The sequence below is a fragment of the Theropithecus gelada genome, chromosome 8, assembly GCF_003255815.1.
Source record: "Theropithecus gelada isolate Dixy chromosome 8, Tgel_1.0, whole genome shotgun sequence".
In the NCBI taxonomy this organism is placed as follows: Eukaryota; Metazoa; Chordata; class Mammalia; order Primates; family Cercopithecidae; genus Theropithecus; species Theropithecus gelada.
Window position 1 is genome coordinate 1,602,872 of NC_037676.1, and position 26,860 is coordinate 1,629,731.

General features: G+C 50.3%; 1 protein-coding gene across 1 annotated transcript in view; it reads left to right on the forward strand.

The window, feature by feature from the left end:
* The window catches only part of XKR6 (XK related 6), a 299,342-nt gene that overhangs the window by 264,650 nt on the left and 7,832 nt on the right, over positions 1-26,860 (forward strand). Inside the window, exon 2 of the mRNA XM_025395200.1 lies at positions 3,138-3,334. Within this exon, the coding sequence (XP_025250985.1) occupies positions 3,138-3,334 (197 nt within the window). The remainder of the gene's footprint in view (positions 1-3,137; positions 3,335-26,860) is intronic.

Genomic DNA, 26,860 nt, shown 5'->3' on the forward strand with positions numbered 1-26,860 from the left:
TGTCAGGAACTCCTGGGCAGGGCTGTGATCAGTCCCTACTACAGTCCCTGCGGTGCCTGTGTGAGTGACCCAGGAGGCACCATGCTGTCCAAACTCGGTTTTGCCTGGACCGTGGTGCCCTCTAGGCCCCAGCGTCTGCTTGACAATTGGCTCAGGGAGGAGTGGCACCCGCTTTGCCTCCATCCACCCTGTCTCTTCCCACACCCTGGGGTGCTCACACCCAGGAGAGCGTCAAGATTGGCTCCCCCGGCAGGCATTCCAGTTGAATTGGCATATTCTGGGCTCATTGTTTTCCTTTTCCCCGGCCTTGGTGGGCAGAGGGGCCTGTGGCTTGGGGAGAACGTGGGGTTGAGGGGTAGAACCGGTGCTCTCTTTGCCTGGGTGAACCTGAGCACTGGCATTACTGACTTGGGACCCAGATGGATAGGGTTAGTGCTGCCGTATAACCATCCCTCCAGCTGCTGGACCACCTGTGAGGCTAGAAGAAGCAGAGTCTGTAGTCTGAGTGTACCCCTGAGACCATTAGGTTTGTGGTCTGGGGCCTGGAGTGATCTATGGCTCATGGCTTGTGTGCTGCAGGTGCCACCTGTTGAGAGAGCCGAGTTTGAGTCACAGGGAGCAGCTCTGATCTGGGAGACTCACCGCACTGAGGCTCCACTCGGCACACGGCTCTCCTGGACACGGGTGTGCCAAAGCTCTGGGCGCGCAGCCCTGCCTCAGTGCCTCAGCTGGAGCATTCGTGTCCCCTGATGCCCTGCCTCCCTGCACTGCCATCATGGTTGATCAGCCTGACCCTTCTATCACCCTCCATCAGGGGCTCACCCTCAGCCCCTCCCAAAATACCGATGATGACATCTGCTTCCAGTAACCTCCCTGCATACATTTCTTTCTGCCATCACCTCCTCCAGGCAGTCTTCTCCTTCAGATCCCCAGATTTGACACTGCTCCCCTTACCTTTGCTTTCTCCTTCAGCTGCCTCCTACTTCTCTCTCTGTCTCTCTGTGTGTGTCTCACTGTCTATCTCTATGTCTCTGCCTCTATCTCTCTGGGTCTCTCCCTTCGCCTCTCTTAGTGACTGTGAGCTCCGAGACCAGGTGCAACCTCCCCGTTCCTCTTCCTGAGCCTCTTCCCTGGTTTCCTGATTTTGTGAAGTCACAGGCAGGGGCCCAGAGCAAGGCAATGCCCTGTGGAAATGCCACAGTCAGCAGGTGGAAGAACCTGGAACAGAACCAGAATTTGGTGCTTTATTTCATGCAAGAGCCTCAGTTTCCCCATGTGTTGAATGGTGATAACCAGACCCGACCCGCAAGGTGGGCCAGGGACCCCAAGAGACTGTATACCTGGAAGGACCTGGCCCGGGGGTTCTGGTGCCCTGACCTTCCTCCCATGTCCCTCCCTGATGGGGCCATCACTGCAATGCCAGCCTCTAGTTCTCAGTAAGGGTGTGTCTCTGCTCACCTCAGGGGGTGGGTCTGGAGAGAAATGAGGTGTCCATTGCAGCTTCCCTGGCTGGGTCCCTTCAGGATCCAGGCCCCCAAAGGCCCTTAGGAATCTAGAGAGAAGCCAGGCACCCCTCATCGGATGGCGAGCAGCGCTTACTGCAGCTGGCATGTGTGTTTGAGGTCACCCTTGTGGCTTAGTAGCGGCTTGAAGAATCAGTTGTTCAGGGGTAAGAGCAGACAGTGGAGAACCAGTAAGGAGACTCCTGCATCCCTCCAGGCAAGAGGGGCAGTGGCTGGGAGCTGGCTGGCGGTGTGGCAGCAACAAAACGGACCATCCAGCAGCCCTGAGTGGGTTCTTGGTAATACCCAAGGCCAGCTGGGCCTGGATAGGGCATCAGCCATGCACTGAATCTTTACAAGTCAGGCTCGGCATTTCAGAGGGCACAGTAGCGGGTCCTAGAACGTCCATCCCACAGGACGGTCAAGGACAGGCGTGTGGTTCTCTCCCACTGCTGGTGGCACCCAGTTTATGGTTCCTGTTTTTGATCCTGACTGGGCCTACAGAGCTATGCACTCTGGCCCTTGCTTCTGGGTGAGCCCTGTCCATACCCTCACCCCTGGACCAGACTTGGAGCTTGTTGGCCAAGTTTGGATGGTGCCTTAAGTCCTTCTCTTGCCTTGGAGACACAGTTCCAGAGAGTTCTGGTGAAAATGAGGCTGGGGTTATCATACGACCTGGGGGGATGCCCAGTGTGCATATCATCTCACTAATCTTCCCATGCACCCTGTGATGCTCTCATTCTGTCCCCATATGAAATATGAGCGACAAGGACACAGAGCTGGAGTAACTAGTTCAAGGTCCCCAACTTAGCAAGTGATGAGTCCAGGCCTGCTTGACCTGTGAGCCTTGCTCTTCCCCCTACCTGCTTCCTTGGCCCCTTGGCCCTCCCACACAGAGCCTGGGCGTGGTCCCAAGAGGGCGGGCCGTGGATCTGCACCTGTGTCCTGGGCCCTTCTGAGACGGAGACTCCATGGCAGGCCCTGGGTCCTCCTGATGTCCAGAGAGGGTGTCCAGTGGCCTGGGTGTGATTCTTACTTGTTCCACTATCCAGCAACAGGGTGGGGGTGACCTTTCTGAGCCCGCACTATTTCCTGTCTGTCACATGTGAGAACTATACCCTCCTACTTACCACCTGGGCATGGCCAGCCAGTGAATGGCACGTAGTAGGAGCTTCACAGATGTTCACCCCCTTCCCTGCCTTTCCTGCTCCAGAACAACAGAGGTGACGACCCTGCTGGACTGTTTCCCCCCGCCGGGTCCTGAACCTGAGAAAGCCCACCCCGGTCCTGGGGCTCAGCTGAGATGCCTACCTGCAGGCCCTTGGAGGGCATCGTGCCCCACAGTCTCATCTTCCGGATGAGCAAATGGAGACCAGGAGGAGGAGGACTTGCTTAGGAGCCCATGAGGGGTCAAATCCTTTCCTGACCTGCCCTTCCCCTCCCCCATGCCTCAGCATCATGTCCTTTTGCCGAGAGACCCCCAGAGCCCCATCCAAGCCTCTGGGAACTTCAGAGCACAGGGTTGGGGCAGGGGTGGGGAATGCTGGGTCTGTTGGTTTTAGGGGGATGGCAAGGGTCCTCTGGAGTCCCCGCACCCACCCATGCTCTCTGTGTTCTCCCCATCTCTCCGGGCAGGTATATCCGCACCATGTACCTGGGGATTCAGAGCCAGCGGCGGAAGGAACACCAGCGACGCTTCTACTGGGCTATGATGTATGAATATGCAGACGTCAACATGCTGCGCCTCCTGGAGACCTTCCTGGAGAGCGCGCCCCAACTGGTGCTACAGCTCTGCATCATGATCCAGAAGAACAGCGCCGAGACCCTGCCCTGTGAGTGCCCGCCGGCCGCGCCCTGCCACCCCGGCATGCCCTCCACCTGGGGACCACGGGCGCCCCCCACACACTGTGTGCCTGGCATGCTCTGTGGGCATTGCCCATCCTGCCCTGAGTTCCCAGGACGCCCGGCCCCCAGTGCAGTGCTGATGGGCCCCACACCACTCTCAAGAGCGGCACAGGCATGTCCTGAATGTATGTGGGCTGGCTTGGCACCTCCAGGCCACTTCGTTAATGTGAGCAGAGCAGGGCCAGCCAGGACGCAGCAGGGTAGAGGGCTCTGGGTTTCCCCATCAGGGGCAGTGGCCCCTGTTCTTGGGTGCTGACCCAAGCCAGGCATTTGCACGTCTATGGGACGGGGAGCCGCAGGCCAGAGATAGCGCGGGACCACAAGGGGCCGTCATGTTGGGCAGCACTAACGATTTCAGACCCTTAAACTGTGGTGCTCTTGCTTCGAACCAAGCTCATGTGTAAGCCCCATTTGTAAAGCAGCTTAAGTAACTCTGCTCAAGTTCCAGCAGGGGAGAGGGCCCAGGAGGAGGAGGGTGCTGGAAGCGGCAACACATGGGGTGACATTTGAAGGGATGTCATGGGCAAGAAGGATCATCCCAAAGGGTAGAAGTTGCAGGGAGACGGTTATCCATTCAGCGGGTGAGAGACAGTCCATGGAGCCATGCATGAACTGTCCTGGGAGGTACTGAGTTTATCAAGGCAAGAAGTTGCTGAAGAGACTCAGCCCAGAGGTTCCTGACAGCAGAGCGCTCAGTGAGCATGTGCAATCTGGGTAGCCAGGCAGCCGTGGGGAGGGGTCTGCTGTCTGTACCCCAGCTCTCCCTGGCCAGCAGGACCTCCTGGTCTCTTAGGTTCTCACCTCCAGAGCCAGTAGGCCCTCTGTGTCACCACCTTCATGGACACCCACGCGGACCTCCTCACCAACACGGTCTGGCAAGAACAGCCACGCCGCCCCAGGCCTTTCTCTGAACAGATGTGCCTCCTTACGTTTTCCAAGCTGGCCCTCTGTAGGCTCCAATCCCCTTAGGTGCTTATGCAAAAAGGGGATTTAATCTTCAAAAGCCAGCGGAAGACTGAGCTGTTCAGGCTGGTAGCTTGCTGGTGGCATTCAAAGCCTGGGGACCTGGTTATGAACCCAGCTGTGCTACTGACAGGCTTGCCTGTCCTGCATGAACTCAGCTCAGGTGAAGCCTCATGTCCCATCTACTGAAGAAGAACAGCCCTCAATGAAGGCTGCCTGGTGGAAAAAGGGGCCCCAGGGTATGTGTCCATCCCACCAAGTGCTGACTGCAGTCCTGCTGGTCCATCACAGAAGCAAGGAAAAGGGGCCATGTGACCCCTGGACTGGACACAGGGGAAGCCAGGCCTGAAACCCACACTGAGCTGAGGGCCCAGTTCCGTCCTTTGACAAGGCTTCAGGAAGCATGAGCTGCATGCTCCAGGCAGCCACAGCCTCTGTCTTCTGGGCACCCACAGAAGCAGGAGGAGTTTGGGGATCTTCAGCAGGTGCTGCCAGTTGGGTGACACCAGCCAACATCTGCCCTTCGGCATCTACAGTCCTCACTGTCAGGAAGAGGCCTCCGGTGGCCCAGGGACTCCAGCTTCTTGGAGTGACAGCCCAGCCAGTGCCTACAGGACCAGCAACCGAGGCCTGGACAGGAGAGCTGGAAGGAGCCAACTTGATGTCCAGCTCCAGCTGGGACATGCAGAAGCTAAGCAGGAAGCCACGTGGAGGATGGCAGGGCTGACCGTTCATCCGGTCCCTCCCTTCTTTCTTGGACACACTCACATGCACACACACTATCTCCTGGGCACTGAGAAGAGCTTGGGAACACAGGGAAACCTTGCTGATGCTCCAACTTCAGGATGCCTGAGGACCCAGGCTGTATACTTGGCAATGAACTGGTGTGATTGGCTGCCCACAGCTGCGGCCATGGGAGTCCCTGCCTCACAGGATCTCTGAGAAAACCCATTGTGTGAACGTGGACATGCAGCAATTTGAACAACATCGTTTGTTCTCAGCACCAAGAGACTCATGTGATGATTGATTCTGGAGCAAGACCAGCATCATAGGGATGTCTTTGAAATATGCATTCTTGCTCTACAAACCTAACCATAAAGGAGCTCTGTGGAAGTGAGCGCTGACCCTGGGTAGCAGCTCCTGGTGCCAGGATGAGCTGCTGACTGGCAGGGCAATGCCTAGTTCCCTGATGAGGCCTCCATATCCAACCTGCCCTCAGATCCCAGGGCTGCTGCCCTGCAGCCCAGGGTAACAATGCTCTCATGGGCAGATTTGCTGGCACTGGAGAGGGACACCTTTCTCTCCCATCTGAGTCTATTTCTCAAAACCAACTCAGCTGCTGTCTGAGACTCCAGATTAGCCTGTTTGTGCTGCTATAACAAAATGTCTGAAAGTGAACAATTTATAAAGAGCAGAGATTTATTTTCTCCCAGTTCTGGAGGCTGGGAAGTCCAAAATCAAGGTGCCTGCAGGTTCAGCTGCCTAATGAGGGCTGCATCCCCTGGAAGGGAAGAACACTGTGTTCTTACATGGCAGAGGGCAGAAGGACAAGCTAGCTGCATGCTGTATGAAGCCTCTTTTATAAGGTCCTGAATCCCATTCACAAGACAGGAGTCCTTATGGCCTGATCACCTCTCAAAAGTCCCACCTCCTAATCCTGTCACACTGGCAACATCTGAACTTTGGAGGGGACACCTTCAAACCACAGCAGACTCTGCTTATTTAAACTGCCTTTTGCTGTTTCAGTTTCAAATCTTCCCCACTCTGTACCACCAGGGCTGCCAAGTTATGCCTCCTCTCATCTTTTCCTCTTCCAACCTTTGGCCAGATCTTGACACCCCAGATAGGGCAGGTAGCAGGGTGGGGCACAGGCAGGCTCCCGATGGGGCATTTTAAATCCAGGGACCTGGTCACCACTTATACCCTCTTGTGATTTTGGACCTTTGTCTTTTCACAATCCCATTTTCTCTTTGGTATACTGGAAGAAAGAAGAATAATACCTAATTTTCAGTGGGGATGCAATGATATAATGCACAAGAGAGCACTTTGTAAACTTGCAAACTCCATGGGCACATAAGGGGCTGTGTTTATCACTTCCAGGGCCAGGTGGAGTCATCCTTTTATAGGGCTCTGACAGCCACCTCCCCATCATCATGTTGGGCAGCACTAACGGTTTCAGACCCTTAAACTGTGGTGCTCTTGCTTCGGACCAAGCTCATGTGTAAGCCCCATTTGTAAAGCAGCTTAAGTAACACCCACCATGGGCCAGACCTGCTGGGGATGAGTTTGCAAAGACGCCAACCTTCAGGAGTTTATGGGCTGACATACTCCAGGTCCTAGGGAGATTTCTCCCCATTTCTTGCCTTCTGGATTATCTGTGTCCCAGCCTCCTTGTTATGCCTGTCCTTTAATAGTTTCTCAGATTATAAACAGAAAGGGCTGGGCACCACATCTCTGGAGAGGAAAGCCAGTGGGGATTCCCAAGGGGCAGTGGATGTTGCTTCCTAAATGTCCTCTCATGTGACAGCCCATTGGGGCCAGGGTCTGTGCAAAGCCAGGGGCCACTTGGGCATGCTGCCAAGAGCAGACCCCTTGGAAAAGGAGCCAGGAGTGACCCAGTGTCGTGCTGCTCTTGGGCCTTCACCCCAGGGAAGCCCCTCCTGGCTCCTCCTCCCTGCAATCCCCTGTTTTTGTGCTGGAAGCTGGGAGGACAGGTGAGCATTTCACCAAGTTTGTTTGGAATGTGGAATGGGTGTTTCTCAATACAACCCTTCGTGGCTAAATATGTTTGGGACCTGTCGGACTAAACAAAGGCCAGTAGCCATCCTTGCCACTGGGTTGTGGATCTGTAAGCCAAGAAGGAGGCTATAGCATTAGCTGGGTTTATAGGAAGGAAGGACACTAGACATCATTGAGCACGGGCTGCCTGTAAGGGGCTTGGCATTTCTCTCTTACTTAACTTCTAGAGTTGGGTCCTCATCACCAGACAATTTTGTTATGCTAGTAGATGCCATACCCATCTGTTTAAGCTGCAGGAAGTGTACAAGCTTTAAAGTAAATCAGTTTAATCATCAGAAATTGGAAGAGGGGAGAGAAAATTTGTGGACTTGGAACAGACCTGCTGATGGCATGGCCTCTCCCAGTCACATGGGTGCCTGGAAGGTTGCAGCGTGGAAAGTTGGGGTGACTCCCCAGCATGGAAGGTTGGGGTTACTTGACAGCTGCTTGACATTAGGCAAGTTACTGAGCATGTCTGTTCCTCATTTTTCTCATTTATAAAATGGTGATAATGCTATTACCTATCATAGAGAGTTGTTATGAGCATGAAACATGACAAATGTCAAGCGCCTTGTAGGATGTCTGGCTATTTTCTTGGTGTAGTAATGGTGCTTTTATTGTAGATGTGCCTTCTGAATTAGCCTTCAGGCTTTGCTGGTGAGACCTGTGGCTCACTGACCTTGCTTTGGTGGGCTTTCTAATGACTCCTGTCCACTGTGTACCATTAGGGCTAGTAGATGGTTGGAAAGATCGCTATGACTACCACTTTAATGGGTGAGTTTTGCATGGATTTGCCAATGCCAGTCTATCCCTCCCTTGCCATCTCTCCACCCTCTGTTTCTCTCTAATCACTGGGCTAAGAGAACAATATTCAGCCTGCAAGACACACTTATATCCAGTTTCCCCATAAATACAGACTCAAGGGAAATAATAGCAATATATCATACAATTATTATGCTGGAGTCATTTGGACATTTCTGCAGGGCCTTCCTTAAGCCTGATGTCTTGAAAGTTTAAGTAAACAGAGTAACAAAGAAATGATGGGAACACATAATTCTGACATGTCACATTATGCCGGTGGTGAGTCTTGTGTCTGCTGAGGTTCTGTTCCTGTTCTGGATTGTGACAGGGTTGGAAAAGCAGTTCAGTACAGTATGAAAAGTCAGACGGGGCTGCATGCAGATTCAGCTCTGCCATGTGTTGACCTTATGGCACCAGGCAAGTTAATTTCCTGAGTTTCCTAATCTGTAAATTAGGAATAACAAGTACTTTTTGGGTTGTTGCGAAGGTCTAATGAGCTCCACATCCACCTCCACAGTGCGTCACCTGGCATATTCTGGCTACATGATACACTCTGCCGCTCAACAAAGATGTGTTATCCAGGAGCCATGCTATTGTGGAGGAACAATGGGGAGCATAACAGGCATGATCCATGCTGTCATGAATTTCCCATTCTGTCGGGGGACACGGCACAAAAACAGTTAGACAACACTTGGTGGTAAGTGTATTGAAGCAGACAATTGGGTTGGGTTGGAGAAAGACTACTTCAGGCAGGGGGTCAGAAAAAGCCCCTCCAGAGAGCTGCCAGTTATGCTGAGTACAAATGATGAGCAGGAACCAACTTCGGAAGAGCAGAGACAGCCTTCTGGGCAATGGGAGGAGCTTGCACAAAGGCCCTGAGAGAAGGAAAGCCTGACTTGTTCCAAAAAGTGAAAGGACCCAGCATGACTGAAGCTTGGCAGTTGGGGCAAGAGAGGATGGAGAGAAAGGCAGGGCCCCAATTGGGAAGGGCCTGGGGGACCCCAGGAGCTTAGATTTATTCCAAGGGTAGTGGGAGGGGCTGCAGAGGAAAAGCACATGGCTAGCCTTGCTTTTGAAGAAGGTCCCTTTTCTGTTGCACAGGGAGGGAGGCAAGGGCTGAGCTAGGAGCAACTGTTGGAGGCTGTGGTGGGCCAGGTGTGAGGTTATGGGATGGAGAGTGTTTGGGGAAGGATGCAATGGACAGATTTGAGGTCTTCTGGAGCACGAGCCAACACGATGCAATAGGGCCACTGGGGGTGGTAATAGAAAGAGGGGTGGTGGTTTCTCACTGGGTGTGTTGGGAGGAAGATCTATGGGGAAGCAGGGGTTGGGGAATGGATGAAGAGCGATGGCTCTGTCCTCCTCCCTCCTTTGGAAATTCTCCGGTGGCTCTGTATGAACACTGGCAGGCGCCAGGCGTGGGGCACTTCCCTTTCCTCCACAAGGCCTGGGGCGACCTTTTTGGCCACACTCCTGCTGAGGAGTCCTCCCCTTATAGGGCTCTAATGGCCACTTCCCCATCATCACAGCACCACCCACCACAGGCCAGACCTGCTGGGGATAGGTTTGCAAAGACGCCTGCCCTTCAGGAGCTTATGGTCTGGCACTCCGCATCTTAAATTTTGTAACAGATGCATACACAAGTTCCTCGGGAGCATGGAAGAGGGAGTAACTGTTTCTGGGGGCCTGACAGAGGGGGTAACATTTGATTTGGTTCTTGTTGGATGAGTAAGAGCTCACTTGAAGGAGAACATTGGGAGGCTTTTCTGGACAGTGGGACCACAGATACCAAGGAATGGAGGCCGCAAGAGCATGGAGAGGGCAGACTGAGAGCATCTGGTGCCCAGGGCATAGGGTGTACTGCAGTGAGTGTGGGACAGTGGTGGTGATGAGGAGAACAATGAAAATGATGATGTCAAAAATGCTCATTAAGATTTTAGGGGAGCTCAACCATGTGCCAGAGACTAGTCTGGGGAGGCTACATGGATTAAGGAACCAGTTAAAGTCCCACAGCCGCCCTCTGAAGTGGACACTTTTTATTCCCATTTTACAGACATTGAAATGGAGGTGCAGAGAGGCTAGGTACCATGCACAATGTCTCAAGCTTGGAAGTGGTAGAGCTGGGATCTCTACCTAGGGAGTCCTGCTCTAAAGCCTGTGCCCATAAGCAAGGACGGCTGTGGCTGAGTCTGGAGGAGACAGGTAGATTGGTGTGGATTCTGTGGGAACCGGCCACTGCTGCCAGGATGGAGCGGAGGGTGGCATGTGCCGTGACCAAGATGGGCATGTCAGCTCCAGCATACACATGTATGTGTGCCCCAGATGCCATCACACTGACATGGTCAGAAGGCAATGTTTCTGCCTCTTGCTCCCAAAGTCTCTGCCCATGATTGGCTTTTTGCAAATGTTCTGAGTCTTCCAGAGCCTCTTAGGTGAGCCTCTTCCAAGCACTCAGGGGGAAGCCTCACTGCCCTACTATGGAGCTAAGCTTGGCCTGGCCAGGAAGCAAGGGGATGGGTCTGGGACAAGGACCCTGCAGCTCCCCAGGACCCTGCTAGTGAGAAAGACACATATGAGCTCACCGCCCTTTGCCTGGCCTTTCCTTGGAGATCATTTCTATCCTGACCCAGAGGTCAAAAGAGCTTATCTAGACAAAGACTTTAGGACAGGATGGGTGGCTCTGGAGAAGGAGATGGATGTGGGATGATACTGTTATCATTTTGGCCCCCAAACATTGGAAGACCCTGAGATTATTGATAGATAACAAGATTCTAGCATCTTCTAAGGCTGCCTGTCTACCTGTCTCCCCACACATAAAAGCACAGAATCTTTGTGCTGGAAACAAGGATTTGAGAAAACGTGTAGTTCAACCCTTTTCTTTTACAAATGAGGAAGTTGAAGCCCAGAGAGATCAAGGGACTAGTCCAAGGTGATGGACTCAATGAGAGGTTCACGGTGAAAACCCAGTGTCCTACATTTCCAATATGGTGCAGGTCTCTTCGGTCTCCTTAGATCTCTCTGGCCCTGAAAAATCAGGGCACCTCAGGAACCCTCAGAGGAAACCCCGGGTGCCCTCAGATATCCTCTGAGCCATTGTGTGCCCCTCAAACTCTAACTCAGCAGGGGGCAAGACTGGGCATCCCCAGGTGGGATCAGGCTTGTGCTGGGGCTGGAACCTAGAGTGACCTCTACCCCAGAATGTGGCCAGCTGATGCCACGTAGGCCATTACTGCTCAGGGGACACACATCGGGAACACACTTCTTCCTAGAGCAAGGAATTTTCTCGGAGATGATCAAAAGCAGACCTCGACATGTTGCATAAAGTCGCGCGGTCCCACTCTACCGTGCAGCGCTTGGCAGGAGCTCCTGGGAGTGGATGCTGCCCATCAGGCCATCCAGCCCCCTCCCCGTTTAACACAGGGAAGCCAAAGCACAGAGAGGGAAGGAAGCTGCCCAGGTCACACAGCAAGGAGGATAATTAGAAAAGCCTCCTGTACTTCTTGCCACCCTGGGCCTGCCGTTGAGCAGGTCACACAACACTTAGAAGACGTCGTCCAAATGCCATGCCTCTCCCAGAGGGTTCCCTGCTCCCCACCTAGACGTCCATAACCACAGACACCAGTACCAAATTTGTACCAAAGAAAAGCATCTTTGCTAAGACAGGGAAGCATGAGAAAATTGTAAACCCTGCATATAAACACTGGTTTTCCTTTAAACAAACCTGGAGCTCTAAGATAAAATTAGGGATCTTGCTTTGTGTCTCTTCAGTGCTTACTTCCTTGCTAGTTTTCTTCTTTCTCAACTTTACTTGCAGGCTCCTTTTATATCAAAAGCCCTTCCAGAGACCTGTGTTTGAGCCTCATATTCACCTCTATTTCCAGCGAGAGCTTGGACTGACTGTGTCCAAACAATTCAGAAGGACGATTTGCTTTTCTCTGCTCCCATTAAGCAGAAATGTCTGTGCCTTTCTTTTTGGCTCCAGCCTGGCAAGCACTTACTTCTTCTTTTCCCTGGTGAGGATGAAAAGCATCCCACAGGAAGCATCAGCTCCACTGCTCTGTCTCCCTGACCAAGTATCCCTTCTATGGGTAAAGCCTGCTTCTGTCCCCAGGTGGAGGGAGGGCCGAGGGGGCCTGACTCTTAGTGGTTGGATCAGTTGTTGGATCAGTTGATCAGTTGAATGGCCTCCTCTCTTTCCTGTCCCCACAGTGAACGACATCCACGTCTCTCTTTGTGGGAGATTTCTTTTTTTCTTATATGAAAATACTTTCTTGTCTCTTTCCAATTCTGTTCATATGGGACATTAGCTGTCACCCTCTCTAAATCAAGGACACAAAAGGTGATTACTTCAAACTTTGGGATCTTGGTTAAAATAGGGTGAAGCTGCCACCCAGAAAGGGGTGGTGATTTGGTTGTGTGAGGTGAATGTATTGGATCTGAGCTCAGCACCAGAGTCATGAATTTTCCATTCCATTTCCTTAGGAATGAGAAGTAGAATTTGTTCCCAAAACAACCAATCCACTACATCAAACGACATTACATAATGAATCACCTGATCCAGAGTTGCAGGGAGTTCCCATGTCCTGGCCACTTGCCAGTGCTCCACGCTGTCTGTGGACCCCAAATTGAGCACAGCCCCTCCTTCTCCATGGCTATTGGTGCCAATCTTGGGGTTGGCCATCTCCAAGGGACACTGGGCTTTCAGACCTAGCAGCGCATACCTCTGCCAGCACACGAGCTCCACTTCTGGGTGCTCGTGGCATTGCTGTGCCTTGACCCTGAGCAGTTAAATCAAGGGAAAGATGCCCAACTCCCTGTTGACCCCTTTCCCCGGCTGGCTTGCATCTTCACCCACAGCTGAGATGGAGAGAGACGCAGAGCAGACCTGCCTGCGTCCTCCCGCCAGAACACGGACTTGGCCTCTCCCACTTCCCCCAGGGACAGCCTTTCTCTAACTTTATGTTTCTCTTCTCGTTTTGAGGAGATGCCATTTGGAATCTGCATGGCGTTTATAGCAAGTCCTGCTCTAGCTCCAAATGGCTTCTTGTTAAACAATACATTAAACCATTACCCTGTTAAATGGAGTTTGCAAGAATTTTAAACAGAGACTTAAACACTCGCACTGCACCACTCTGGCTTGAACCTGCATGCCGTTCTGAGGCCCTGTACTGAGGTCGCCCTACCAACTAGTGGCGAGAGGGAGGGTTCTTAAAGCAGCAGAAAAAAAACAAAAACAAAAACAAAAACAAAAAAACAGGAGAAAGGCAAACTCTGGGTTTCATGACAGTGAATACAGATGAAGCAGCAACTGGGGACTTGGAAATGTTTGCACATGAAATGCTGGAACAGAGAGACATGAGCGCAGGCTTCCTCAGCCAGTGCAAGTGAGCGAGGTGGCTTCGTGGGGGCAGCTCTGACACCGGCAAGTTCAGAAGCCTGAGCATTTACTGCAGGTGGACCACTGACTCTCTTATTCAATAACTTCCCTACTCACCTACCGTGTGCCTAGCATGGTTCCCGGAGCTGGGGACAGATATAGCAATGAACAAAACAGAAAACCCTGCCCTCGTGGAGCTTCTGCTTCGTGTAGAGAGATAGGCAATAAACAAAGCAAATGTTTTGTCTATTAGAAAATGGAGTGCACGGAGAGGAAGAAAGCTGGGAAGAGAGAAGGGAAGGGAGACAGAGCCCTGCGCAGTGAATAGCTGTATGCAGCTCCCTATTGGTCTTCAATAGGGAGACCAGGAAGGCACCATTGAGGTGAGGGCGGGGCTGAGCTGTGTGGGAGGGGAGGCGGCCAGGCTGACAGACACCTGGAGGACAGTGTCCTGAGAAAGAGGAGTGGCCCAGACAAAAGCCTTGAGCAAAGGGAGAGCTCCCAGTGTCTGAGGGCAGCCAGGAGGGAGAGAGGAGGAGGACCTCTGTAATGGGTACCAGGGGCTTCCCAGGAGGCCAGCGGGGAGCTCTCTGCTTCCAAAGCCCGGCCTGCCCAAGGGTCTTGCCCAGGGAGCTGCTCTTCTGTGAGATTTCCCCCACTTTCCCACATGGGGAGTCTGGGTTAAGGAGCCCCCCTCACAAGTCAGCTGAGCCAGGACGCTGCAAGAGAGACTGCTCAGATCTCTCCACTCTCATCTTCTCTGGGCCCCAGAAACATGCCAGGAGACAGAAGGGCCTCCTGAAGCCCATTTCAGCTCTGGCCTAAGGAAGAGGAGCGTTGGGGGAGTCACAGTAACATGTAGGCAGCAGCGGTCCTTAATTATAAGACACTCACGTCAGAGGCCATCAAGAACCCGAGACCTCGTGGGAGCTTCCAGCTGCAGGGAAGACCGCGGCTAAATGACCTCCAACAGATCTTTCCAATTATTTACGAATCTGAGCAAGAAAAGCCCAGGAGTTTCACGAATACTGTCTTCTTGTTTATGTCCCTCTCACTACTGGGGATGCACTACTCAGGAAGAGGCTCCAGAAGGGACACTGGGGTGACTCCCTGTGAGCTGTCCTACCCCCTGCCTTGCTAAGACAGGAAAGCATGGTTACGGGTGGTGATTACGGCGGTGGGCTTGGGGAGGGGGGCACTCTCTGAGCTTCACCTTTTTCATCTGGGAAGTGTACTCCCATAGACCCATTCGATACTGGACCAGTCTGAGGTGTAGGTTGGTCAGAACACCAAGAGGAGTTCCAGGGGTCTGGAATTTGCCCAAGGGCCATCCCGAGCCAAGGTTTGGGCCTGGACCTGACCAAAGGAGAGTCCTGACTGCATTCCCGGCCTCTTGCACCCCAGGCTGCCAGGCCCTGGTGCGAGTGCTGCTGGCTTCTCAAACCTGTTATCTTCAACACAATCGTGGGGCCCCCGTCGCAGGTCCTCCTGCCTCGTGCTGCTGCTGGGACCCCATCCTTTTCCTCACCCCTTGCCCTCAGCAGCAGTCGCCAAGGACTTTGGGTCCTTCTCTGCTTATCAGGAACCTCCACAGACTTCTTTTCACCTGAGAGGAAAGGTGCCGCCCTTGAACACCACGTGAAGCCCCTAATGGGGGCAAAGGGGCCTGGTTTTGCACACCTGCTCTGCATTGACGGCTGAGTGCACCAGGGCCGATCCCTGTCCCTCCCTGAGCTTCAGTGATCGTGTTTGTAAACCCTAGTGATCTCTTCTATCGCAGAGGGGTGTTAGGAAGCAGAAGTGATGACATTTGCTCTTGGCAGAAAGGAAGCGCCCAACAGCGATAGCTGAGGGGTGCACACGGCCTCCACCCTTACCAAGGCTTTGGCTGAGTGAAGTGCTTTCACCTGGCAGGCTGTGTCTCCCAGGGCACTCACGGCAGAGTACCTGGCTAAGGGGCAGGGCAACGATTAACCTCTGTGAGCCTCATTTTCGCCTTATAAATTGAGAATAACCCTACCTGCCTATCTCCTCACAGAGGATGCTGGGGACCCTGGCCAGGCTCTGCGGGTACAGAGATGAACAAGGCAGACAGATCTCTGTCCTGGGGCTTACGTTTTAGTGGAGGCAGGCAATGAACAAGTATATGAACAATGTAATTTCAAATATATATTGAGTAGGAATACAGAAACTATATATATATATACACACACACACATACACAGAAAAGGTGACATACATACACACCCTCTATATATATACTCTCTCTACATATATATATAGATATGCTCACCCTCTCTATATAGATATATACTCTCTCTAGATATATATATACAGGCATACACACCCTCTTTCTCTTCTCTCTCTCTATATATATATGTATATACATTCATCGTCTCTCTATAGATATACTCGCCTTCTCTATTTGTATAAATACACACACCCTCTTTCTCTCTATATGTATACACACACCCTCTCTCTTTCTCTCTATATATCTACTCGCCCTCTCTATATATATGTATGCACACATACACACCCTCTCTACATATACTCACCCTCTCTCTATATATATACATATATACACACATATATATACACATACACACACACTCTCTCCATATATGCTCACCTTCTCTATATATATACACACACGCACATGCACACCCTCTGTCTCTCTCTCTATATATATATATGTATATACTCACCTATCCTCTCTCTCATATGTATATGCTCACCCTCTCTCTATATATAATCACCCTCTCTCTCTATATATATATACACAGCCTCTCTTTATATATGTATATACACACCCTCTCTCTCTGTATACATATACACATGCACACCCTCTCTCTCCATATAATATGTATACACGCACACACACACACCATCCCTCTCTATATATACACATACCCTCTCTATATATACATATACTGTCTATATATACACCTCTCTCTAGTGCTCTCTCTCTATATATATATATACACACACACACATATATATAGTTACCCTCTCTATGTATATGTATCCTCTCTCCGTGTGTGTATATATGTGTGTGTATACATACTCACCCTCTCTTGTGCTCTCTCTCTATATATATATAGATTCTCTCTCTTTCTCCATATATATGTATATGCTCACTCTCTCTCTCTAAATATATATATACAATCTCACCCTCCCTCTCTATATATACATATTCTCTCTATATATACACACCTTCTATATGTACACAAACATATACACACACCCTGTCTTTCTATATGTACACATACCCTCCGTATATATACATACATTGTCTCTATATATACACATCTCTCTTTTATATATATATATATATACACTCACCCTCTCTATATACACATATCCTCTCTCTCTTTCTCTCTCTATGTGTATATATATGCTCACCCTCTCTTTCTTTCTTTATAGATATATATTCTCTCTCTATATATATATTCACCCTCTCTCTCTCTACATATATATGTACAATCTCACCCTCTCTCTATATATATATAGATATTCTCTCTCTCTATATATATATACTCACCCCCGTCTTTCTACATATATATACACACAATCTCACCCTCTCTCTATATACGTATATACATATTCTCTCTCTATGTGTGTGTATATATATACTTACCGTCCATCTCTCTATAGACATATTTTATACAATCTCACGCTCTGTGTTTATATACATATTCTCTCTCTCTCTATACATATATACACACACACACACACACATATACACACTAACCCTCTCTCTCTACACACAGGTAGATATACAATCTCACCCTCTCTCTACATATATATACATATTCTATATATATATGTGTGTATATATGTGTGTTTGTATATAACACACACATACACACACACATACACAACCTCTCTCTATATGTATATATACTCAGAATCCATGTTTCTACCCACGGCTTCCAAACAGTGAACTAAGGCTTGGAGAGTCAGTGCATTTGCCCAGGTCTACATGGCTGGACCTGAGCCAGCTCTGTTTGTACGGAACCCATGTCCTTTCCAGAGCATCTCACGCCTCTGTCAAAACACAGCCGCTTCTGAGAGCAACAGGGCATTGTGCCTGGTCAGCTGTTGCTCCTCAATGAGAATGGATTTCCTGGCACTCTCCAGGGACAGCAGACAGCCATCTCCACAGTTTGCTCCAGGCCAACCAGGATCCAGGCACCCTTGAGCCTTGTGCCATGCCAGCTGGGTGGCTGACATTTGTTCTAGAATCTCTAAAGTTTGCCTTTATGCAGCTGGCTGTGAAGATGGTATTTTGAGATCCCTGACAGAATCTTAAAAAGAAGAGACAAGTGAAGCAGGGGGCTGGATTTAGCGTTCCTCCTCCTGGGCCCTTTAAACCGTGGTGTTTGACTTTGAAACTCCTTGAGGGGAGGTCTGGTACCTCCCTGTTGTCCACCATATTCCCAGAGTGGCCGCCAGCCCCCAGTAGGCTGCTCAGAAGAGCCCAGGGTCCAGGAGAGCCACAATGTAGTTTCTCACATGTCTGCTTTCCTGCAGCTATAGAAGAAATGCATTTGGGACCAGTGCTGAAGATTGCGCTGGTGACTCTTTCTTTAGGAACTGTAAGTTCTTTAGGAACCAGTCAGCTACTGTTTGTCAGAGCTGGACAGATGCTGTCTTCATGGCCTTCCCAAGGTCCCTGCAGCTGTACCTCTGGGCCCCTTAGGATACCCACCACTACTCAGGGGGAATTCTTTGAAAGGTCTAAATCTTCAGTTATTAGACACAGTCAAGTTCACTGTTTGTTTTTGAATTGATATAGAACATTGAGGACATACCCTATCACAGTTTCAACCTCAGCGCTATTATATTTGGGGCCAAGTCATTCTTTGTTGTGAGGGGCTTTCCTGGGCATTACAGTGTTTAGCAACATCCCTGGCCTCTACCTGCCAGATGCCAGTAGCACCTGCACCCCAAGTTATGACAATCAAAAATGTCTCCAGACATTGACAAATGTCCCCTAGGGGCCAGAATCACCCTGGTTAAGAACCATTGCATTGCTGTTAAATGGGTGATTCTGGGTGTTGTAGACTGAACATGGCCCCCTAAGATGTCTATCTCCTAACCCCCAGAACCTATAAATGTCATTTTATATGCACAAGGGACTTTGCAGATGTGATTAAGAACTTTGAGATGGGAAGAATATTCTGGATTATCCAGGTGGACTCAGTATAATCACAGGAACCCTCATAAGAAGGATCCAGGAGATCAGAGAGACAGAAGGCAGTGTGACAATGGAGCCAAAAGAGAGATCGGAGGATGCTGCACCATAGGTTTTGAAGATGGAGGAAGGGGCCATGAGCCAAGGAATGCAGGCAGCTCTAGAAGCTGGAAAAAGCAAGGAAACAGATTCTCCCCCAGAGCCTCCAGTAGGAGCACAGCCCAGCTCACAGCTGAGTTTTGGACCAGTGAAATTCATTACAGATTCTGACCTCTAGAATTGTGTGCTAGTAACATTTGTGTTCTTCTCAGCCATTAAGTTTGTGGTAATTTGTTACAGAAACCCTAGGAAACTATCACATTGGGGAAGGATTTCACTGAGCAATGGAAGGAACTGTGCCCTGCTGACCTCAGAGAATCCAGGGCAGATAGCAGAAAAAGGGGGTTCTGTTCACAGCATCCTGTGGTCAGGGCATCAAGAGTGTTGCCACCTGGATTTTGCATTTGTGGCATTGATTGGGAAAGTGTGTCTGTGTAGGTGTCAGCTAAGGAATCATTTGTTGGGTGTCCACTCTGTGCCAGGCATGGAGGTCACAGGAATGGATAAGACAGTGCTTCTATCATCAAGAATAAATGTTAGCACTATCCTCGGGGAAGTCACAGTTAAGGAAGGGAGAGAGAGAGACTGCACAGAAAGTGTGACTATGAAATAGTCTCTATGGCCAAGCATGGTGGCTCACACCTGTAATCCAGCATTTTGGGAGACTAAGGCTTAAGTTCGAGACCAGCCTGGGGAATAGAGCAAGAGCCCCCTATCTCCCCAAACAACAACAAAAAGCCAGGTGTGGTGGTGTATACCTGTAGTCACAGCTACTCGGGAGGCTGAGGTGGGAGGATTGCTTGAGACCAGGAGTTCATGGTTACAGTGAGCCATGATTACACCACTGCACTCCAGTCTGGGGGACAGAGGAAGACTCTATCTTTAAAAAGTAATAGTAAAGTAAAATAAAATAAAAAACTGACTATGGGGGAGAAATGCACAGCATGCTGTTGAGATTATGGAGGTGAGAATCAATGCATCCTGGGGGGCTCAGAGGAGGTCCCCAGCAGGAGGCGATGCCTGGGCTGAGCTTGGAGGATGAGCAGGAGTTGGCCAGGCAAAGATCAGGAAAATCATTCTAGGTAGAGGGAATGACATGAGCAAGGATAAACATGGCATGTGTATGTGGGCTATGTGTCTCTCTTGGCACCCACCTGTATGTTGGTGGTGTACATTGCTCTGTGCTAGGCACTGAGCTAAGCCCTTTCATAGCCACTTGACCTTTGATCCTTACAGTACCCTCATGAGGGGGCACTCAATTGTTATTGCCTTTTTGCAGATGAGGAAATGGGGATGGTATCCAGCCTCATGTGGCAGGAAGATGGTGGCAGCTAACCTGGCTCTGGAGCACACCCTCAGAACCACTTTGCCCTCCTGTCACAGGAAGCAAATTATTGTCACTAGATCTTGAACATGGGACCAGGAGCCTGACCCAGACACAGAAGCCCTGGGCCCCATGAATGGGAGCTCGGATTTGAGCCTGCTGAGAAGGGCTTTCAGCTTTGTAGCTCCACAGCATTTGAGCCTTTGGACATCAAAGTCATCTTGGGTGTATTGGATTTGAATCCCCTCTCCAACAGCTTAATTTTGTAACGGTCTCAAAATATAGGTTTTATTATTATTTAGGTATGGCAGAACCAACAGATCAGAGGGAGCCAGCATAGAAAAGATAGTTTAATATACTCACAGATCCCAAGAGGAGGGGACAAGGCATGCCACAGTGCAGGGTCACACAGAGAAGCACCCAAATGAGTCAGGAGACAGAGGGAAGAGGGGAGAGCTATGGGCAAAGGCTCCTGTTGTGATCTCCACAGGAAGGAGCGGGTAAGACAGGAAGGCTGCTTCGGATGGCTAGTCTGATTGATTTCTGCAGGCCTCAGGGTTGTCTCTAGTTGTCTGGTACCTGGCCCTGGGGAGATGAGGGCAGGTGGATAGTGACCGGGAGGGTGGGAGCCCATTCAGGAGATGGTTGGGAGATGTGGGTCTGGATGGATTGGTCTGCATGTGAAAGGCATGCTCATAGAAGAGTTTTTTACTTTCACTAAGAATTGGCTAACCCTGGGTGGGGCAGTCCCTACAGGGTCAGCAAGGTCCCCCCCACCCCTCCCCCAGAGATGTGAAAGCCTCAGAATAAAAAGACTTGCTTAATACAGTAATCTTTGGCAAATTCTTTTACCTCCCTGAGCCTCAATTCCTTCCTCTGTAAAATAGGGACACTGACAGGCATTCTCACGGGATTATTGTCCCATTAAATTCAATGAAATACGCACAGAGTCTGGCATACTTAATGTCTGATGCACTGAAACATTCAGGAAATGTGAATTCCTTTTCTTCCCTGTCTTTAACCCCCAAGGTTTTCTTCTAAATGACAAAGGCATAAATGAAAGCTCCCAGGGAACTCCCTTTCCCGCATTTGGAGAGCATTGTGGGAGGTCATGGCGGCTAGGGATGGGGGCCATGATCCCTTCCCTTGTTTGCCTGCTTAAGAATTCAAGAATAGCTGTGGACTCTTTCATGAGAAAAATAACCCACACAGTTTTGCATGTAATTCCAGAAGGACCAAACCAAATGCCTGCCCTGCCCTTAGGGAGCTAGCATTCACCGTGGAACATAGTAGAACTAAAAAACCAAAAGTAACAAGTAAGAGAAAAGTTGATCAAGGTGGTATGAAATGCTACGGTGAAAAAAAAGCAAGAAGGCAGGAGGGAGTCTTGAGGGGTATCTTAGTCCATTTTCTGCTGCTATAATACCACAGACTGGGTAATTTATAAAAAATAGAAGCGTATTTGGCTCATGGTTTTGGAAGCTGAGAAGCTGAAGATTGAGAAGCTGCATCTGGTGAGAGCCTCCTTGCTGTGTCTTAACATAGCAAGAGTGGGGGGAGAGAGAGAGAGAGAGAGAGAGAGAACTCAGGCCAAACTACTTTCTTTTTTTTTTCTGAGACACAGTCTCGCCTTGTCGTCCAGGCTGGAGTGCAGTGGCGCAATCTCAGCTCACCACAACCTCCACCTCCCCAGTTCAAACAATTCTCCTGCCTCAGCCTCCCAAGTAGCTGGGAATACAGGTGCATGCCACCACGCCCGGCTAAATTTTTGTATTTTTAGTAGAGATAGGGTTTCGCCATGTTGGCTAGGCTAGTCTCAAACTCCTGACCTCAAGTGATCTGCCTGCCTCGGCCTCCCAAAGTGCTAGGATCACAGGCGTGAGCCACCATGCCCAGTCCAAACTACTTTTTAAAAGTCAGGAACCCAGTCCCTGGATAACCAACCCACTTCCGTGTTAACTGCACCAATCCATTCAGGAGGCAGAGTCCTCATGGCCTAACTACCTCTTGAAGGCCCCACCTCTTAACATCATGCTACAATGGTGATTAAGTTCCCCACATCTGAGCTTTTGGGGGACACATTCAAAGCATGGCAGGGAGTTGCAGTTTTAAGTGTGGTGGTCGGGGAGGGCCTGGCTGAGAAGCTGATCTTTGCATAAAGGTCTTGGTGAGAAGATGACATTTGTGTGACAACGTAGGGATACCAGGGGGGAGAGCGTTCCAGGCAGCGGAACTAGCAAGTGTGGCTGGAGCATGTCTGAAGGGCCAGCAGGAGAGGACCCCAGGGAGGGCAAAGGGAACTTGACAGATTAGATTTAAGAACAGCTTACCCGTTGGAGGGGGAGATTCCTGGGAGGGGAAAGCAGGCTGGTCCCATGGGTGACTATATATACGTGTGTGTATATGTATATACATATATATATATATAGGGCAGGGCAGCCCTGCTGGCCCTTCTGAGGACTGTAGCTTTTACCTGGGGTGACTTAGCACATCAGTGAGGACAGGCTGGCCATGCTGCAGTTTAAAATACCTCCATAGTTCCAGTGGCCTTAAGCATTTTCGATTTACTTCCCACTCATTACCTGTGAGTCATGGGTCCCGGTGGAGCAGCCTCTTCCTGGAGCATGGGTGAGCACCCTCTTCTGCCCGGCAGGGCCACATATCCCTTCTGCTCACCTGTCTGGCTAGAGCAAGTCTCAGCCACACCTCAGTCCAGCAGGGTGGGCGTGTACATCCTCCCACACAAAAGGCGTGTTGAAAATCAGTGACCCTTGATGGTCTACCAGGCACCGGAAGCCACGTGGAGGGAAACATTGTAGCTTAATCATGTTGGCTGCTGTAGTGTGGGTAGAGTGTTGAGAGGAGGGCAGATGCAGAGAGGCCAGTTAGGAGGCCATTCCAGCAATTCAGGCAAGAGAGACAGAACAGAATTGTTGCCAGCTTTGCAGTGGCTTGAACGTCTAGGCAGGGCCTCCCAGGGGTGGGTCCTTTGCTGTGTAGACCCACAAATTTGACTTTGTCAGTGCTCACAGAGATGATCAGAGGGCTGACATATGATAACCAAATTAATAAGAAACTGATGTATAAGCCTCAATGATAATTCTTTAATTTGTGTTTGAGGATGGAAAGAGATCTTTCCCAGTGATTCAAAAAACAATCTGAGTTTTGGATTCAGGCAGGCCCGTGTTCAAATTCCAGTTCTACAACTTCTTAACTGCTTGATGTGGAAAAGTTACTTAATTAGTCTGTGAGCCTGTCTCTTCATCTTGAAATCAGTCTACTGCTGCTGATAGCATGCTAAGGAAGAACAATTAATTTATGTGCAGTGCCTAGCATAGAGTCTGGGTCAAGGTGGCTGCTCAGTAGAGGAAAGATATCAGTGTTATTGAATTTACTAGAAACTAACAGATGACATGATATGCATGAATTCAGAGGCAAAAAAAAAAAAAAAAAAAAGAGATATTTCATAGAAACCGTGGTAAGACCTGATATTCTTTCTCCCTTGGCCTATCTCGCTTATATTAAAGAGTTTTTTGTCCAGCCAAGGGATGGTGTGATCGCCCAGATTTTGGCTTTTCTGAGATATCCAAATTCTCCTTTCTTATGTTTATACAGGATCACTTCGATCAGCCTTGGGTTTTTCCCAATCTCGTCAGCCACATGTATGTCAGTCCTGAGGGCTAGGGCCACAGATGTGATTGCCGTCTCTTCTCTTTGACCCTTCTTTTTTTTTTTTTTCTGAGATGGAGCCTCGCTCCATCGCCAGGCTGGAGTGCAGTGGCGTGATCTCGGCTCACGGCAACCTCCACCTCCCAGGTTCAAGTGATTCCCCTGTCTCAGCCTCCAGAGTAGCTGGGACTACAGGTGCGTACCACCACACCCAGCTAATTTTTTTTTGTATTTTAGTAGAGACAGGGTTTCACCATGTTGGCCAGGATAGGATGGTCTTGATCTCCTGACCTCGTGATCCACCTGCCTTGGCCTCCCAAAGTGCTGGGATTACAGGCGTGAGCCGCTGCGCCTGGACTCTTTGACCCTTCTTAAGGGTTCATCTGGAGATGTCAGAGGTGCATTAAAGTGACCCCATGTGGAAACCTCACATCTGAATCACACCCTCTTCAAGTACAGAAATGTAATGAAAACGAGTATGTCAGTGCTTATGAAAGACTGTGCTCAAAGCAACCCATTAGACCTGAAGTTATTTGCCATTAAAATGGCAAAACCACAATTACTTTTCACCAGCCTAATATTTCCTGTGTACATATTTTCAACAAAATTTTTAAAGGAAGATTGCTTTTTTGTTGTTGTTTTCTCATTAGCACTAAGGAATTTAATTCTGACTGATAACCAGGTAGTGCCCTGCATGTGAAGACCACATCTAGAAGTACAGCATTGAATGTAGAATAGGCATTGAATTTGGAGACAGGCCCTTCTAATTTGCATAGACACTCACCAAGCTTTTCAAGAAGGATGGCTGATCCTGACCAGTGGTGTGCTGGTAAATGTTTAACAACCAACATTTAGCAGGATTTGGTGGAGCTCTGGTTTGTACCATTTGCCAATTGCTGTGGTGTAAATACTCCCACCATGCCAATTTCAAGCCTGCAACATGACATCAGCCAGCCCACAGTTTAACAATTGGCCAACTCCAGCACGCACAGATCCAGATTCTGGGGAGTGAAATAGTCTCGGGTTTCAGTATGAGCTCTCTTGCTTACTAGCTGTGTGGCCTTGGGCAGATTATTTAACGGCTTTGAGCCTAGCTCATAGAAAGCATCAGGATGCTTGTTTTCTTCCCTCTTGGTGGCCCAAATAGAAAAGTACGTTTGTCACATCACTCCCTTGCCATGTCTCCTGGGGGGAGGCGAGGACGGGAGACAGTGGGCTATGCTTAGAGAGGCAGTGGACGCAGTTGCCTTATCGTTTTCTGGGAACATTTCCAAGAAGAAACCGGACTTTTTTAAAATGTGGGAAGACAGAGGGAAGTTTGACAGATGGAAGGGGAAGAATTGCTGTCTAAAAGGAACTCATTGTGGGAAAAATACAAAATAGGAATTTGAAAAGCAGATGGTGGAGATCCCCCAAATGTTAGCTTCCCCAGGAGGGAGGGAGGGAGGGGGCCCAGGTTGAAAGAGGGAGATGTTGTCCTTGATGTGCAGACCGACAGATAACCAGCTAAGCCTGTGTCTTGTTTGGAGCATCTCTAGAGAACCAGCCCACTGGGGTACAATGCCACAGAATTACATAGAATGCAAATATCAGGATATGGCTGTGGCCACATCCACGTCTCTTCACTGCTGGTTCGATTTCCTCATCTGTAATATGGGGATAAGAAACCTGGCAGGAAAAGGCTGCCATAAAGAGCTCAAGAGATGGCAGGAAGAGAACTGGGGAACAGCTAAAGGTGGGGTGTGAAGAAGGACAGAGCAGATCCCAATCCCAGCTGTCACACAGAGCCAGGAGGAGAAGCACCGAGGCAGTCCTCCGAATGCTGCACGACCTGAGCGACAGGTCTCCACCGGGGCTGATTTGGGAGGAAAGCAGGTGGTGGGAGAGTGAGGAGGGCAAGTGGCCTGCCTTCGGGAAGCTTGGAGAAGATGAGACAAGGAGAGAAGGGACAGTTTCAGGAAAGGATACAGGGTCCAGGGCCTATGCTGTGTAAATGGGAGAACCTTGACCCTGGCTACCCACTGATGGGAACAAGCCAGGGAGAAGGAGCTGGGGAGGAAAGAGGCAGGAAGCTGGGATCTGGGGAACTGCACATAGCTGACTCTTCCCACTCCTGTCCTGCCCCATGCTTAGGTCCCTCTTCATCAAGTGTGTTTCTGACACATAACTTAGTGGTGGGTATGGGCTGACACTCGGGCAGAGAGTAGGTGAGGCAGGGCTGGGCCTTCACCTCCCATTCTGCAAAACACATTCCTGCAGTTGAGCCCAGCTCTGGCTCAGGGGCAGTTGGTGACCATCTCTCGGCACTCCTGCGGCTTTCTGGAGCATGTCTTCCTCCAGGTGCTGCGTTCAGCCTGTAGGGAGCTCTGGACATTGTTTCCTCCTTCAGGTACCCTTATTGGAGATGTGACTGGCCCCCTGATGCAGCTCCACCCTGACCCATCCCGGTCACAGCCTCCCTGCCTGGCCTGACCCCTTCACCTCCTTGCTCTCCCGCCTCACCTACTCCCTCCAGGTTCTAGGATCTCATCCTTTGCAAGATGCCCTGTCACTGTGCTTCTCATTCGGTAGGGCACCCATAGTCACACGTTTTGCTTTGTTCCCCAACTGGCCATGACCCCTGGGCATTGAAACCACCAAATAGGACATTCCCTGATGACTGCCCCTCTGGCTTTGTGCCATCGGTCATAAGGTGTGGCCATTCCATTTCTGGAACCTGAGACCCCAGGGCTGGTGATCAGAGCCCAAAGGCCCTCTCTCCAAGCCTTTCTCTGGGGAGTTGCCCTTCCCCAGCCCCCCAGCCCCCCAGCCCCCCAGCCCCAGGGGTCTCTGGTCCAGTGACCTCCCAGCCAGCTGCACTGCACTAAGGTCAGCTCAGTGGGCATGCTGCCAGCCCTGCCTCCTGGTCTGCACCAGGGAAAGGGAGCTGTGAAGGTCACTGCTCAGAGCTTGTCACAGCCGAACGTGAAGTGTGTAACAATTTCTAGTCTGATCTTCGGAATGCAGAAAGCGATGGAGCTGGAAGTGGAAGGGAACCGTAGATGCTCCCAGGCCTGTCCAGGAATTTCACTGGGGGCCTCCACAGCCGGTTCCTGTGTGCTTGGGTCTTACCTAGGAGAATGCATTGACTTTTGAGTTGACTTCAGACAAGAAGGAAATTTTCCAAGTGAGCCACTGCAGAGAAGGAAGAACCTGCACTCCCTCCCTCTGTAACAGAACACACAGCAAGCTTTGAAGATGAATCA